This window comes from Belonocnema kinseyi, chromosome 10, assembly GCF_010883055.1.
Source record: "Belonocnema kinseyi isolate 2016_QV_RU_SX_M_011 chromosome 10, B_treatae_v1, whole genome shotgun sequence".
NCBI classification, from domain to species: Eukaryota; Metazoa; Arthropoda; class Insecta; order Hymenoptera; family Cynipidae; genus Belonocnema; species Belonocnema kinseyi.
Genome location: NC_046666.1, coordinates 13,385,001 through 13,403,260, shown reverse-complemented (window position 1 = coordinate 13,403,260; position 18,260 = coordinate 13,385,001). Strand labels below are relative to the sequence as shown.

Below are 18,260 nucleotides of genomic sequence, written 5' to 3'. Positions count from 1 at the left end.
TGAAAAAAAATCCCTGAAAATTCCAGCGTTTTTGGTGGCATCTCAAAAGTTTTTTCCATCTATTTTATATTTTTTTTGTGTAAAAAGCTTTGAAAAATTATATTACAAGATATTCTTCAATATATTAGCAAAAACAGATAAGAAATTAATTATACTAACAATACTTAAAATCCAATAAATATTTTTTTTTTTTAATTTTTCTCAAAAGTTCATGCATTTGAAAAGTAATTCAAATTTTTTGTATCTTCTGTATTTTTTATCTTCTGTAAACTACTGTATTTTCTCGACCAAATTGTTAGATTATCAACTAAAAAAGATCAGTTTTTAACCAAAACAAATATCGCTACATTTTCACATTTATTTTTCACAAAAAGAAACAACAATTTTCAATCAAAGTGATTAATATTAAACAAAAGAGTTTAACTTTCAACCAAGCAGTTTTATTTTTAACAATATGTGAATTTTTAACTGAAAATACAAATTTGTAACCAAATAGTTGAATTTTGTACTAAATCAGATCAATTTTCAAACAAAAGATGAATTTTCAACCAAAAAGATTAGTTTCTACCAAAAAAATACAAATTATCAACTGAAGAATTTTTTTTTAACAAAATAGTTGAAATTGGAAATAAAAAATATCAAAAAGATTAATTTCCATTTAAAAAAATACGAATTTTAAACCGACAAAGACAATTTTTCAACAGAATAGTTGAATTTTGAACTAAAAAATATCAGTTTACAGAAACTGATGAATTTTCAACTAAATTAATTAATGTTTAACTGCAATAGTTCACTTTTCAACCAAAAAGATGAATTTTCAACAAAAATGAGAAATATTAAACTGAAATAATTCAACTTTTCACTAAAAGTATTAATATTTCAATGGAATATTCAAATTTTGAACCAAAACGACGAATTATGAACCAAGAAAATTTATTTCTACAAAAAAAAAAGAATTTTCAACAAAATACATGAATTTTTAACTAAAAAATATATATAAATTGTCAACCATTTTCAAATTTGTTGTCCAGAAAAATAATAATTTGTCAATAAAATTTATGCATTTTAAACTATAATGATGAAATTATAACTAAAACTAAAATCATAAATATTTAGCTGAAATATTTGAATTAAGAACCAGAAATTTTGTCAATAAAATACGTGAATTTTTAACACAAAGAAAAATACAAAATTTCAACCAAATAGTTAACTGTTGAGTTTAAAAGAATGAATTTGTGACCAAGCTGATAATTTTTTTTAACTAAAATGATTAAATCTTTAACTGGAGAAGTTGAAATTTAAACAAAAAACATTAATTTTTCAATAAAATGAAGAAACTTTAATCGGAATAGTAAAATTTTGAACCAAAAATACGAATTTTCTACTAAAATTATGAATCTTTAACTCAAATAATTATATTTTCAAAAAAAAAAACTATTAATTTTCAGCAAAATGCATGAATTTTCAACTAAAAAAGACTAATTTTGAACTAAAAAATATCAATTTTTAAAACACTGATGAATTTTCAAAAAAAAAAGTTCAATTTTGATACTAATTAGTTGAATTTTGAAGTAAAAAGTATCATTTTTCAACCAAATATGTAATATTTAACTTTTATGTTAAAAAAAATTAATTTTTCATTTTATTAATTAATTTCAAACTGAAAAGATGAATTTTTAACCAAGAACTTCTAAAATTCTACTAAATACATGAATTTTCAGCTAAAAAAGAGAAATTTTCAACTAAATAGTTTAATTTCGAATTAAAAAATACAAGTTAAAAAAACTGATGAATTTTTATCTAAAATGGTGAATATTGAATTGGATTAGTTGAATTTTCAAATTAAATGTTGAGTCATTAATTCGAATAGTTGAATTTTCAATCGAATGACTTTTCAATAAAATACATGAATTTTTAACCGAAAAGATTAATTTCTACCAAAACAGACGAATTTTCAACAAATTACATAAATTTTCAACGAAAAAAAAAAGATAATTTGCAAACTAAAAATTGACTGCATAGTTAAATTTTTAGTTAAAAACATTCATATTTAGCCAAACAGATAAGTTTTCAACTAAAATTAGGAGTTTTTAATTATAATATTTTAATTTTCAACAAAAATATTATTTTTAAATAAAGAATATAATTTAAAACAAAAATCGAAGTCAAATTTTTACTTAAAAAAATAATGTTGGGAACAAAGAGGTGAATTTTGAACTAAAATAATGCGAAACAAAGAATTGAACAAAATAGCTTATTTTTCAACCAAAGAGATGAATTTTCAATAAAAATTATTAATCTTCAACAAAAAAAAATATATTAATTTTTCACAAAAGAAATAAATAATAAAACTAATAAATACTTTTCAGCCAAGAGAAAAAGAGAAAGTCAGAAAGAGAAAATTGAAAATAAACTGTTTACTTTTCAATCAAAAATATAATAGTTAAATTTTCAGTTAAAAAAAAATTAATTTCACACAAAAAAGATGAATTTTCGACAAAATAGTTCAATTCAGTATTTATAAATTTACTTTTAAAAATGAAGAATCACTGCTATTCAACTTTATATTGCAATTTAAAAAATTGGAAAATTACTTTTCAGTTAAAAAAAGAAAGATTTTTTAACTAAAATGATCAGTTTTTAACTATATAAATTAAATTTTCAACAAAAAGATTATTTTTCGTACCAGAAGATTAATTTCTAGCAAAAAATATTGAGTTTTTAATTAAAAAATTAATAAGTAATATAAATTTAATTTTAAAAATTAAGAATCACTGTTATTCAACTTTATATTGCAAGTAAAAAATAAATAAGCACGTTCTCGAAAAAATCCCGCGACTTAAAAAAAAATTTTCCTAAATTAAAATGAAAAATATCCTGACTTTAAGTAAAAATATTTCCTTTCTTAAAAAAAATTCCCTGGCTTCAAAAAAAATTCCGTAACTTGAAAGCAAATTCCCTGAATTGAAAGAAAATTCCCTGATTTAAAAAAAGTTCCCTGACTTCAAATAAAAAATTCCCTGACTTACAACAAATTCCCTCACTTAAAAAAAAATCCCTGGCTTAAAAAAAAATTCGATGACTTAAAATAAAAAATTCCCTGACTTGAAAAAAATTTTTCTGACTTGAAATAAAAAATTTCCTGAAATTGAGTAGAAAATTTTCCTGACTTGAAATAAAAAATTCCCTGACTTTAAGTAAAAAAAATGCCTTGACTTAAAAAAAATTCCCTGACTTAAAAAAAATTCCCTGGCTTAAAAAAAAATGCCATAACTTGAAAGCAAATTCCCTGACTGGAAAGAAAATTCCTTGAGTTAAAGAAAAATTACCTGATTTCAAATAAAAAATTCCCTGACTTCAGAAACAAATTCCCGGACTTAAAGTAAAAAAAAACTTCCTTTCTTAAAAAAAATTCCTGACTCACAACAAATTGATAGACTTCAAAAAATTCCCTGACTTAAAAAAAATTTCCTGACTCAAAATAAAAAATACCCTGACTTAAAAAAAATTTTCCTGACTTGAAATAAAAAATTTCCTGACATTAAGTAAACAAATTTCCTGACTTAAAATTAAAAATTCCCTGACCTAAAGTAAAAAAATGCCCTGACTTAAAAAAAATTCTCTGACTGGAAAAAAAATTCCTTGAGTTAAAAAAAATTACCTGACTTCAAATAAAAAATTCCCTGACTTAAATTTTAAAAATTTCCTTTTTTAAGCAAAAAAATTTCCAGAATTTAAAAAACAAAATTTCTGACTTACAACAAATTGACTGACTTAAAAAAATTCACTGACTAAAAAAAACAAAATTCCGGACTTACAACAAACTCCATGAGTTAAAATAAAAAGTTTCCTGAATTTAAAAAAAAAAAATCCTAACTTGCAACCAATTCCCTGACTTAAAAAAATTCCCTGGATTAAAAACAAGATTCCTGGCTTGAAAAAAATTCCCTGACTTGAAAGAAAATTACCTGAATTAAAAAAAAAATCCTACTTAAAAAAAAATTTCTGGCTTAAAAAAAAGTTCTATGGCTTCAAATAAAAATTTCCCTCGCTTAAGAAAAAAATTCCGTGTCTTAAAAAAAAATTCCCTGACTTAAAACAAAAATTTCTGACTTACAACAAATTGACTGACTTAAAAAAATTCACTGACTGAAAAAAACAAAATTCCTGACTTACAACAAACTCCATGAGTTAAAATAAAAAGTTTCCTGAATTTAAAAAAAAAAATCCTAACTTGCAACCAATTCCCTGAATTAAAAAAAATTCCGACTTAAAAAAAAATTTCTGACTGAAAAAAAAGTTCTATGGCTTCAAATAAAAAATTCCCTCGCTTAAGAACAAAATTCCGTGTCTTAAAAAAAAATTCCCTGACTTAAAACAAAAATTTCTGACTTACAACAAATTGACTGACTTAAAAAAATTCACTGACTAAAAAAAACAAAATTCCTGACTTACAACAAACTCCATGAGTTAAAATAAAAAGTTTCCTGAATTTTAAAAAAAAATCCTAACTTGCAACCAATTCCCTGACTTAAAAAAATTCCCTGGATTAAAAACAAGATTCCTGGCTTGAAAAAAATCCCCTGACTTGAAAGAAAATTAGCTGAATTAAAAAAATACCGACTTAAAAAAAATTCCTGACTTAAAGACAATTTCTCTGGCTTCAAATAAAAAATTCCCTCGCTTAAGAAAAAAATTCCGTGACTTAAAACAAAAATTTCTGACACAACGAATTGACTGACTTAAAAAAAAAATTCCCTGACTTAAAACAATAATTTCCTGACACAAATTAAAAAATTCCCTGCCTTGAAAAAATTTTCCTGACTTGAAATACAAAATTTCCTGGCATTAAGTAAAAAAATTCCCTGACTTAAAAAAATGCCATGAATTGAAAGCAAATTCTCTGACTGGAAAGAAAATTTCCTGACTTAAAAAAAAATTCTTTGGCTTCAAATAAAAAATTCTCTCGCTTAAGAAAAAAAATTCCCTAACTTAAAAAAAATTCCCTGTCTTAAAAAAATATTCCCTGACTTAAAAAAAAAAAAAAAAAAACTTTCCTAAAAAATCCAGATTTTCCGGGCGATGTAGACACCCTGTTAAAAATAAAAATAATGAAAAAAAGAGACATTACCTGTTCATCGCGTTCAACATTTCAATGGTAACGAGAACGGAAAGAGCCATCGTCATGGGATGAGGGTCGCTGAAGACTTTGCAATCAAGACCCTTGAATTCTTCTCCGCCGCCTATGCACGCTAAATGATGTGTCTGTAGAGTGGGACAAAAAATCCAATTTTTATCCAGGCTCAAAATTCCCAGATTTCAACTATAAAAACGCATTTTGGGGCGATAAAAATGAATAATTTATGTAATTTCTGTAAATACCAGTTGATAGTAGTTCATTTGAGGTCCGTATGGACTGTACAAGAACCACCAGGAAGCGCCTCCAACGGTAGCGGCACCGACGTAAAATCCAATAGCCATGTAACGGAAGAACAGCCAGCCAGAGATGAGAGACTCGTCAGCTCGTCGGGGAGGCTTTAAGAAAAGATTCAAATTTGTATATATTTTTTTTTTTTTTTCATTTTTCATTTTATACTTTATCTGGGTGGTCCCGGTTCACAAAACAGTTTTCATGGTCAATCATATTTTAAAAATCCAACACCAACTCTAAAAATTGTTCCGTTCGCAGTCATAAAAACTGAAACGCAAAGTGAAACTAAAATATTTAAAATCCTTTGAAATATACTCATTTTCTTGAAATCTATTAAAAATTACTTGAAAACTTTTAAAATATTCTAAAATATTACATTTCCTCTGAAAATTCGTAAGGTTCTTTAAAATTCCAGAGAATTTTTAAAAAATACTCAAAAATCTTTAAAATATCGCAAATTCTTTGAAATATTTTTTAATTCTTTGAGACATTTTAAAGCTTTTGAAAATTACATGGAATTTTAAAAAATATCTTTAAATATTTTAAATACTTTTAACTGTATTTAATTTATTGAAATCTATTAAAAATTCCTTGAAAATTTTCAAAATACCCACAAAAATATTTCACATCCTTTGGAAATTTTTAAGATTAAAAAAAATCGATAACTTAAAAAAAAAACACCCAGAAATGTTTAAAATCCTTTAAAATATTTTTAAATATTTTTAAAGATCTTGAAAAATACTTGGAATTTTTTTAATTAGCCTAAAATATTAAAAAATCCTTTGAAATATTTTCAATTTATTGAAGTCTATTAAGAACTTTTTAAAGCACTCAAAACAGTTTTAATCTGTCTTCAATTAATTGAAATCTATTAAAAATGCCTCGAAAACTTTTTAAATATCCACAGAAATTTTGTAAATCCTTTCAAAAATTCATAAGGCTCCTAAAAATTTTATAAAATTTTAAAAAATACCTTAAATTCTGCAAAAATCCTTCGGAATCCATTCAAATTATTAAATTCTATAAAAAATTTCCTTGCAATCTTTTAAAATACCCGCAAATATTTAAAATCCTTTGCAATATATTCATTATATTGAAATAGATTAAAAATTACTTGAAAACTTTAAAAATATTCTAAAATATTCTATTAAAAAATCCTTCAAAACTTTTAAAATGCCCCAAAATATTGCAAATTCTTTGAAATATTTTATTAATTCCTTGAAGCATTTTAAAACTTTTGAAAATTACATAGAATTTTCAAAATATTTCAAAATATTTAAAATACATTTAAATGTATTCAATTTATTGAAATCTATTAAAAATTCCTTCAAAATTTTCAAAATACCCAAAAAAAAACATTTTAAATCCTTATGAAAATGTTTAAGATTTTTAAAAAATCAATGGAATTTTAAAAAATACCCAAAAATGTTTTAAATCCTTTATAATTCCTTCTAATTACTGAAATCTATTAAAAATTCCTTGTAATATTTTAAAATATCCGCAAATATTTAAAATCCTATAAAATCTTTTTACAAATTTTTAAAGATCTTGAAAAATACTACGAATTTTTTAAATTAGCGTAAAATATTTTAAATCCTTTGGAATATTTTTAAATATTCTAAAATATTGCAATTCCTGTAAAAATTCGTAACGCTCTTTAAAAATTCCAATAGAATTTTTAAAAAATAATCTGAAATCTTGAAAGTCCGTTGGAACATCTTAATTTTATTCAAATGTATTTTTAAAATCCTTAAAAACTTTTAAAATATCCACAAAATATTGCAAATTCTTTGAAATATTTTTAAATTCCTTGGAAAATTTAGCTTCTGAAAATTACATGGAATTTTTAAAAAATACCCAAAATTTTTTTAATTTAATCAATTTTTAAAAATACCTTAAAATCTGCCAAAAATCCTCAGGAATCCATTCAAATTATTTAAATCTATAACAATTTCCTTAGAATATTTTTAAAATATCCTAAAATATTTGTCAAATCCTTTAAAATCTTTTTAAATCATTTGAAACTTTTGATGTCTGTTAAAAAATCGATGGAATTAAAAAAAAAAAAAAAATCTTTAAAAATCCCTTGAAATTTTCTAAAATCCCATAATAAATTTTAAAGCTCTTGGAATTAAAAAAAAATACCCTGAAATATTTAAAATCCTTTGAAAAATCTGAAATCCATTAGAGATTCTTTGGAATCTTTTTAAACATCCGGAAATTTTGAAAAAACCTTTTGAATATTTTGAATTCCTTCGAAATTTTTTAAACATCTTGAAAATTACTTAGAATTTTGAATATACCCTAAAATATTTAAAATCCTTTCGAATATATTCAATTTATCGAAGTCTATTAAAATTTACTTGGAAACTTTTAAAATATCAAAAAAAAATTGCAAATATTTGAAAATTTTTAAAGCTATTGAAATATTTTAAGTCTGTATGTCTTCATTGATTGAAATATATTTAAAATTCCTGAAAACTTTTAAAATACCCACAAAAGTATTTCAAATCCTTTGCAATTGAAAAGGCCCTTGAAAATTTTATAAAACTAAACAAAAATACCATAAAATTGTTTAAATTTGGTAAAATTTATTGAAAATATTGAAATCTATCAAAATTGGTTTTTTAAATGTTTTAAAGAACCCTAAAATATTACAAATCCTTGACATTTTGAAAACTAAATTTCTTTGGTCACCCTTAATTTATTTTTTGACTGAGAATTTAAAAAATTTTTAGAAAAAAAATCCTTGCAACTTTGATTTTACCCGTTTTTAAAATAATTAGTTTAATTTTTATATTTTCCAATTATGATATTATTCAGTTTATAATGCGTAATTCAAAAACCTTTCAGTTTGAAAATTTTCCATTTTAGATTTTTAATTTTTAAGCGTACATTTTAATATAAGAATTTTAAAATGTAGTTTTAAAAAAATTTTAAATTTAAAAATTAGAAGCGTTTAAAATCGAAGATTTTTTATGATAAACATTTTTAGTTTACCAATTGTAAATAGAAATCAATTAATGATTTTTTTTTTAAATTTGAATTGTACTTTAAGAAGTCTTATTAGTTAAACAAATATAAACGCCCTATTGGAACTTTAAAAAATATTTTTAATTTTAAAATAACTTCAAAATCATATAATTAAAAGTATGAGAGTAAAAAATTTCCTTTCTTAGAAAAAAATTCCTGACTTACAACAAATTCCCTGACATAAAAAACTTCTCTGGCTTAAAAAAAAATTCCCTGTCTTAAAAAAAAACATCCCTTCATTTGAAAGCCAATTACCTGACTGAAAAAAATTCCTTGACTTAAAAATAATTCCCTGACTTAAAAAAAAATTTCCTGACTGAATTTAGCTTCTGAAAATTACATGGAATTTTTTTAAAATACCCAAAAAATTTTTTAATTTAATCAACTTTTAAAAATACCTTAAAATCTGCCAAAAATCTTCAGGAATCCATTCAAATTATTTAAATCCATAACAATTTCCTTAGAATATTTTTTAAATAACGTAAAATATTTTTCAAATCCTTTTAAATCTTTTTAAATCATTTGAAACTTTTGATGTCTGTTAAAACATCGATGGAATTTTAAAAAAATACCCAAAAATGTTTAAAATATTTTTAAATTCCTTCTAATTACTGAAATCTATTTAAAAATTCTTTCTAATCTTTTAAGTTACCCGCAAATATTTATAATCCTTTGAAATCTTTTTACAAATTTCTAAAGATGTTAAAAAATGCTTGGAATTTTTAAAAATAGCCTAAAATATTTAAAAATCCTTTGGAATATTTTTTAATATTCTAAAATATTGCAATTTCTCTGAAAATTCGTAAGGTTCTTTAAAAATTCCATAGAATTTTTTGAAAATGAGTCGAAAACTTTTTAAATGCCTACAGAAATTTTTTAAATCCTTTCAAAAACTCATTAGGCTCTTGGAAATGTCATACAATTTTTAAAAATACCTTAAAATCTGTAAAATCCTTAGGAATCTATTCAAATTATTGAGATCTATAACAATTTCCTTGGAATCTTTTAAAATGCCGTAAAATATTTCAAATAATTTGAAACTTTTTATGTCTGTTAAAAAATCGAAGGAATTTTAAAAAATGCCAAAAATTGTTTTAAATCCTTTAAAATTCCTTCTAATTACTGAAATCTATTAAAAATTCCTTGTAATCTTTTTTTTTTAATGCCTGGAATTTTTAAAAGTACTCTAAAATATTTAAAATCCTGTTGAATACATTCATTTTATTGAAATCTATTAAAAATTACTTGAAATTTTTTAAATGTTCCAAAATATTGCAAATTCTTTAAAATATTTTTAAATTCTAGAAGCATTTTAAAGCTTTTGAAAATTACATGCAATTTTTAAAAAATACCCAAAAAATCTTTCAAATCCTATTAAAAATGCGTCGAAAACTTATTAAATATCTACAGAAATTTTTAAATTCCTTTAAAAAATTCTTTAGGCTCTTAAAAATGTCATACAATTTTTAAAAATACCTTAAAATTTGCAAAAAAAATCCTCAGGAATGTTTAAAATCCTTTCAAATTATTTCTACTTACTGAAATCTAATTAAAAATGCTTTCTAATCTTTTAAATTACCCGAAAATATTTATAATCCTTTGAAATCTTTTTAAAAATTTCTAAAGATTCTGAAAAATGCTTGGAATTTTTAAAAATAGCCTTAAATATTTAAAAATCCTTTGAAATATTTTTAAATATTCTAAAATAATGTAAATCCTCTGAAAATTCGTAAAATATTAAATTTTCGTTGAAATATCTTAATTTCATTAAAATCTATTTTAAAAACTGTTTAAATCTCCCAAAATATTGCAAATACTTTGAAATATTTTTTAATTCCTTGAAACATTTTAAAGCTTTTGAAAATTACATGGAATTTTTTTAAATATCTTAAAATATATAAAATACTTTTAAATGTATTTAATTTATTGAAATATATTAAAAATTACTTGGAAATTTTTCAAAATACCCACAAAAATATTTCAAATTCTTTGAAAATTAAGAAAAAAATTTTTTTAATCGATGGAATTTTTAAAAAGACCCAAAAATGTTTAAAATCCTTTGAAATTATTTCTACTTACTGAAATCTAATTAAAAATGCTTTCTAATCTTTTAAATTACCCGAAAATATTTATAATCCTTTGAAATATTTTTAAAAATTTCTAAAGATCCTGAAAAATGCTTGGAATTTTTAAAAATAGCCTTAAATATTTAAAAATCCTTTGAAATATTTTTAAATATTCTAAAATAATGCAAATCCTCTGAAAATTCGTAAAATATTAAAATTTCGTTGAAATATCTTAATTTCATTAAAATCTATTTTAAAAACCTTCAAAGCTTTTTAAATCTCCCAAAATATTGCAAATTCTTTGAAATATTTTTTAATTCCTTGAAACATTTTAAAGCTTTTGAAAATTACATGGAATTTTTTTTAATATCTTAAAATATATAAAATACTTTTAAATGTATTTAATTTATTGGAATATATTAAAAATTACTTGGAAATTTTTCAAAATACCCACAAAAATATTTCAAATTCTTTAAAAATTAAACAAAAAAAAAATTTTTAATCGATGGAATTTTAAAAACTACCCAAAAATATTTAAAATCCTTTGAAATTATTTCTACTGACTGAAATCTAATTAAAAATGCTTTCTAATCTTTTAAATTACCCGAAAATATTTATAATCCTTTGAAATATTTTTAAAAATTTCTAAAGATCCTGAAAAATGCTTGGAATTTTTAAAAATAGCCTTAAATATTTAAAAATCCTTTGAAATATTTTTAAATATTCTAAAATAATGCAAATCCTCTGAAAATTCGTAAAATATTAAAATTTCGTTGGAATATCTTAATTTTATTAAAATCTATTTAAAAAACCTTCAAAACTTTTTAAATCTCCCAAAATATTGCAAATTCTTTGAAATATTTTTAAATTCCTTGAAACATTTTAAAGCTTTTGAAAATTACATGGAATTTTTTTAAATATCTTAAAATATATAAAATACTTTTAAATGTATTCAATTTATTGAAATATATTAAAAATTACTTGAAAAAATTTCAAAATACCCACCAAAATATTTCAAATTCTTTGAAAATTAAACAAAAAAAATTTTTTTAATCGATGGAATTTTAAAAAATACCCAAAAATGTTTAAAATCCTTTGAAATTATTTCTACTGACTGAAATCTAATTAAAAATGCTTTCTAATCTTTTAAATTACCCGAAAATATTTATAATCCTTTGAAATCTTTTTAAAAATTTCTAAAGATCCTGAAAAATGCTTGGAATTTTTAAAAATAGCCTTAAATATTTAAAAATCCTTTGAAATATTTTTAAATATTCTAAAATAATGCAAATCCTCTGAAAATTCGTAAAATATTAAAATTTCGTTGGAATATCTTAATTTCATTAAAATCTATTTAAAAAACCTTCAAAACTTTTTAAATCTCCCAAAATATTGCAAATTCTTTGAAATATTTTTTAATTCCTTGAAACATTTTAAAGCTTTTGAAAATTACATGGAATTTTTAAAAATGTCTTAAAATATGTAAAATACTTTTAAATGTATTTAATTTATTGAAATATATTAAAAATTACTTGGAAATTTTTCAAAATACCCACAAAAATATTTCAAATTCTTTGAAAATTAAACAAAAAAATTTTTTAATCGATGGAATTTTTAAAAATACCCAAAAATGTTTTAAATCCTTTAAAATTTCTTGTAATTACTGAAATCTATTATAAATTCTTTTTAATCTTTTAAAATATCCGTAAATATTTCAAATCCTTTTAAAACATTTTAAAGATCCTGAAAAATACTTGAAATTTTTCAAAGTAACCTTAAATATTTAAAAATCTTTTGGAATATTTTAAAATATTCTAAAATATTGCAATTCCTCTGAAAATTCGTAAGGTTCTTTTAAAATACATAGAATTTTAAAAAATACTCTAAAACCTGTCTTCAATTAATTGAACACTATTAAAAATGCCTCGAAAAGTTTTTAAATAATAAGTACCAAATAAAAATATTTTTAAAAAATAAATAAATAACCTGAGAATTTTTTTAAATCCTCTGGAAAATTTCAATTTTACAAAATACCTTAAAATCTGCAAAATTCTTACGAATCCATTCAAATTATTGAAATCAATAACAATTTCCTTGAAATCTATGAAAATACCCTAAAATATTTTTCAAATCCTTTAAAATCTTTTTAAACTATTCGCAACTTTTTATGTCTGTCAAAAAATCGATGGAATTTTTTTAAAAAATACGCCTAAATAATATATTAAATCCTTCAGAACATCTTTATTTTATTCAAATTTATTAAACATTCCTGGGGAACTTTTAAAATACTCAAAAATCTTGCAAATCCTATGCAAAAATATTTTAAAATCTTGAAATATCCTTGGAATTTGTAATAATATCCTAAAATATTGCAAATCCTTGTAATAACTTATAATTTATAAAATAATTTAAACTTTGAAGGCTAATAGTTTTTATTAACATAAAATTATTAAAAATAAGTTAATTAAATTTTTAGATTCATAATCTAATAATGGAAACAAGATTTTCTTTATCTATCAAATTTATCTATAAAAAAATTGGGACGGCCGAAAAATCCCGAAAAATAAAATTCCCGAATTAGAAAATTTCCGAATAATAAAATTGTCGAACAATAAAAATACCGATTTGGAAAATTCCCAAATAATAAAATACACGAATAATAAAATTACCGAAAAATAAAAATACCGAATTGGAAAATTCCCGAATAATAAAATTCTCGAATAATAAAATTTTAGAATTATAAAATTCCCGAATTGGAATATTCCCAAATAATAAAATTTACGACAGTTTATAATCCTACTTATATACCTAACAAATTTGTAAAAATATGCGCTTGGAAGATAAAAAATTATCCCCAAATTTTCTCTGTACTTTACAAATATTTTCAAATAAAAAATCGATATATATATAATTTTATTTTTGCGAACGTTTTTGGATTTTTTCAAATACTGTGAACATTAAAAAAACATGCTTCACCTAGAAATATTTTATTTAAAATTATTGCTATTTTAAATTCAAGAAATAAGCTTCGAAATTTTAAATGTTAGAAATAATTTGTATTTGTAATCAATAAAATATATTTTTAAAAAATTCTAATTAATAAAATTCGGGAATTTTTCACTTCGGATATTTTATAAATCGGCAATTTTCAGTCGCGAATTTTATTATTTGGGAATTTTCCAAATCGATATTTTTATTTTTCGGCAATTTTATTATACGCAAATTTGATCAATCGAGAATTTTCTAATTCGGGAATTTTATTTTTCGGGATTTTTCAGTCGTCCCAAAAAATTTATAAAAGTGTGACTTAAATAAAAATATTGAGTTTTTATTTTTAAAAAAATGTTAATTTAAATTTAAATAAATTTAAATAAAGTATTATAATATTATTTTTTTATAGGAAAACTTACCTTGCTCATAATGTCGAGATCAGGAGGATTGAATCCGAGAGCCGTAGCTGGAAGACCGTCAGTGACGAGATTGACCCACAAGAGTTGAACGGGGATCAAAGCTTCGGGAAGACCAAGAGCAGCAGTCAAGAAAATACTGTAAAGATGCATTAAAAATAGTTTTCGATTAAAAAATCGAAAATTTTCATTAAAAATTTAATGGAAATTTACATGAAAATAATTGTATTTAGTATGTTTCAAATAAGTTTAGAAGAATTCAAGAGAAATCAAAAGAAAATAACAAAATGCCTAACAATTTAAAGTTATTTTAAACGAATTCAAGATTAGTTAAATAAAAACCGAAAAAAAGTAATTAAATATTTAAATATTAAATTATATAAATATTAAATTTAAAATCTTTTGAAATATTTTTAAAACATTTTTAAAATCTTGAAAAATACTTGAATTTTTTTTAATTAGCCTAAAATATTGCAATTCCTCTGAAAATTCGTAAGGTTCTTTAAAAATTCCATAGAATTTAAAAAAAATACTCTAAAATCTTAAAAGTCCATTAGAATATCTTAATTTTATTTAAATGTATTTAAAAATCCTTCAAAACTTTTAAAATACCCAAAATTATTGCAAATTCTTTGAAATATTTTTAAATTCCTTGAAAAATTTCAAAATTTTGAAAATTACATAGAATTAAAAAAAATTTCTTATGATATTTAAAATGCTTTTAAATGTATTCAATTTATTGAAATATATAAAAAATTACTTGAAAAAATTTCAAAATACCCACGAAAATATTTCAAATTCTTTGAAAATTTTTTAATTTTTAAAAAAATCCATGGAATTCTAAAAAATACCCGCAAATATTTAAAATCATTTGAAATTTTTTTAAAACATTTTAAAGATCTTGAAAAATACTTAGAATTTTCTAAATTAGTCTAAAATATTTAAAATCCATTGGAATATATTCATTTTATCGAAATGGATTAAAAATTACTTGAAAACTTTAAAAATATTCTAAAATATTTCAATTCCTCTGAAAAATCGTAAGGTTTTTTAAAATTCCATAGAATTTTTAAAAAATACTCAAAAATCTTTAAAATATCACAAACTCATTGAAATATTTTTTAATTACTTGAGACATTTTAAAGCTTTTGAAAATGACATGGAATTTTTAAAAATATCTTAAAATATTTTAAATATTTTTAAATGTATTTAATTTTTTGAAATCTATTAAAAATTCCTTGAAAATTTTCAAAATACCCACAAAAATATTTCAAATCCTTTGGAAATTTTTAAGATTAGAAAAAAAATCAATAATTTAAAAAAATACCCAGAAATGTTTAAAATCCTTTAAAATCTTTTTAAAAAAAATTTAAAGATCTTGAAAAATACTTGGAATTTTTGTAAATATTCTAAAATATTGAAATTCCTCTGAAAATTCGAAAGATTCTTTTGAAAATTTCATAAAATTTTTTTAAAATACTCTAAAATCTTTCAAATCCTTTGCAATATTTTCAATTTATTGAAGTCTATTAAGAACTTTTTAAAGCACTCAAAACATTTGTAATCTGCCTTCAATTAATTGAAATCTATAAAAATGCCCCGAAAACTTTCTAATAAAGTTATGATTATCAACTAAAATGGTAAATCTTTGACTGGAATATTTGAATTTTAAATTAGAAAGATAAATTTTCAAACTCCAATGATGAATTTTTAAATAAAATAATTTAAATTTTTAATAAACGAGCTGAATTTTTAAAAAAATTTATCAATATTTAATTGGAATAATTTAATTTTTAATCGAAACTGCTGAATTTTCTACAAAAAAGACGACATTTTTCACATAATACATAAATTTTCAAGAAAATAGTTTAATTTCTAAATAAAAAATATCAATTTTCAACAAAAATAGAAAAAACATTGATTTTCAAAAAAACAGTTAAATTTTCTACTGTAATACTTGAATTTTTAGTTCAAAAATTGTATTTTCAACAAATTTGTTACATTTTCAACCAAAAAAGTATTTTAGTAAATTTGCAGTAAATTAATTTTTAGTAAATAAATCACTTTTCTAAATAAAATCAAAATATAAATTAAATTAAAAGGGAAAATTAACATTTCCCCTTTTAAAGTAATAAATATTAAACAATAAATTAAAGTATTCAAAATCGCACACTTGAATTTAAAACTTTTTAAATTGGAATTTAAAAGTTTTTTAACACAAAAACTTTGAAATTTTCAAAATTATGTTATTTTAAGGAATTTCAGAATAGAAATATTAAATATTGAAAAATATAATTTTTTTTTTAACTGAATACTTTTTAAATTAGAAGTTAAATTATTTTCATTTTAAATAGTTTAAACGCCCTTGAAAAGCTTCAATTTTGATTTAAAAATCTTGGGAAATCTTGAAGTGATTTTAAATTTTGAAAAATTTAAAATTATTTTTAGGTTTTTTCCAAACTCTTAAATATATATTTTAATTAATTGAATTTTTCCTACATCTTCTAGAAAATCTTGCAAATAAAAAAAAAGTCTTCAAATTTCGATTTAAAAATAACAATTGAACACTTATTATTTGCAGAACAAAATTAAATTTTCAATTTAAACAGCAAAATAATTTTCAACCAAAAAATAAACTAATTTTCGACAAAATAGTTCAACTTTCGACAACAACAAAAAAATCCTTTACAACCAAAAAAATTAATTCTCAAAAAAGAATTCAACTTTCAACCAAGTAATTTTATTTTCAGCCTAAGAGATGAATTTTAAAAAAAAAGACAAATATTTAACTGGAATACTTGAATTTTTAAACAGAAGATTTTCAACGAAATTCTTGAATGTCAAATTAGAAAGACCAATTTTTATTAAAATTGTCGAATTTCCTCAAATAAAAATTAATTTTTTTAATTTTTAAAATGTTCCAACAAATAGTTTAATATCTAAATAAAAAAATATCAATTTTCAGCTAAACAATTATTTTCATCGAAAAAAGGTAAATTTCCAATAAAAAATAGTTAAAAATCGAATTCTTATCGAACAAATTTTTTTTTCTTAAAAAAATAGTTAAATTTTCTACTGAAATAGTTGAATTTTTAGTTTTAAATAATTGTATTTTCAACAAAGTAGTTGCATTTTCAAGCAGAGAAGAATTTTCGTAAATTTGTAATAAATAAATCACTTTTCTAAACAAAATAAAAATATAAATAAATAAATTCACTGTAATTTCGCGATTTTAAACAATTATTGCATATTACCTGACGACTTCGCCAATGTTGGAAGAGATAAGATAACGGATAAATTGTTTCATGTTGTTGTAAATGGCACGACCCTCCTCAACCGCAGCGACAATTGAGGAAAAGTTGTCGTCGGCCAAAACCATCTCAGAGGCAGACTTTGCGACAGCCGTTCCAGAACCCATAGCGATACCAATTTCAGCTTTTTTCAATGCAGGTGCGTCATTCACACCATCGCCAGTCTAAAAATACAAGATTAAATTTTTTTAAATTTTTTAAAATTTTTTTAAAAAAGATTAAATAATTATTAAAATTTAGAAAATAATTTAAATTAAATCAAGGCGAGAATTTTTCTGACCATTTTCCAGAAATTTCCCTGACAATTCCAAGTTTTTTCCAGATATAATGATTTTCTTTTTCATAATTAATAATTAATAAGAATCGTGTAATAAAAAAAATTATATAATACGAAAAACATAATAAATCATTTCCAATGCTCTAAATTAAAAAATAAATCAATGAACTTTAAAATTTTCAAAATTATATAATTTCAAGGAATTTTAAGCTAGAAACATCAAATATTGAAAAAAATGTAGATTTTCGCAGATTTTATAAAAAAAAATTAGATTCTTTCAAGAATTGTGAAAGGCTTCAAAAGAATTAAAAAAAAAAAAAGATTTTCAGAAGATTTAAAAAAAAAACTTTCTAAAATTTGCATGATAATTTTTTATCTTTTTAAAAATCCTAAATATCTCTTAAAATTACTCAAATTTTTTCTACAAATATTTATTTGTAAATTATGCATAATAATTTACAAATTTCACTTACAAATTAAGCATTTTTTAAATGCAACAATTAAAATTGTAACTTTCAAAGTTTAAAGGCTCTTTAAAATTTTAACGATTCCAGGTTTTCTATGTCAAACAATTCGCAGTTAAAGATTATTTACTTTTAAATATTTGCTTTCAATTTACTAGCCTTAAATAAAAATTCCAATATTGCTAAATATACAATAATTAATCTTTTTCCTTAATTAAAATTTTCAAATTGAATGGGTTAAAAATGGAATATTTTAGATCGAAGCAATATT

General features: G+C 21.3%; 1 protein-coding gene across 4 annotated transcripts in view; it reads right to left on the bottom strand.

Moving 5' to 3' along the window:
* LOC117181449 (calcium-transporting ATPase sarcoplasmic/endoplasmic reticulum type) overlaps positions 1–18,260 on the bottom strand; it is a 145,458-nt gene that overhangs the window by 26,271 nt on the left and 100,927 nt on the right. For all 4 annotated transcript variants that reach the window (XM_033374106.1, XM_033374109.1, XM_033374107.1 and 1 more), the window contains exons 8-11: positions 17,192–17,412; positions 13,941–14,076; positions 5,383–5,535; positions 5,132–5,265 (exon numbers count right to left, since the gene is read on the bottom strand). In XM_033374106.1, the coding sequence (XP_033229997.1) occupies positions 5,132–5,265; positions 5,383–5,535; positions 13,941–14,076; positions 17,192–17,412 (644 nt within the window). The remainder of the gene's footprint in view (positions 1–5,131; positions 5,266–5,382; positions 5,536–13,940; positions 14,077–17,191; positions 17,413–18,260) is intronic.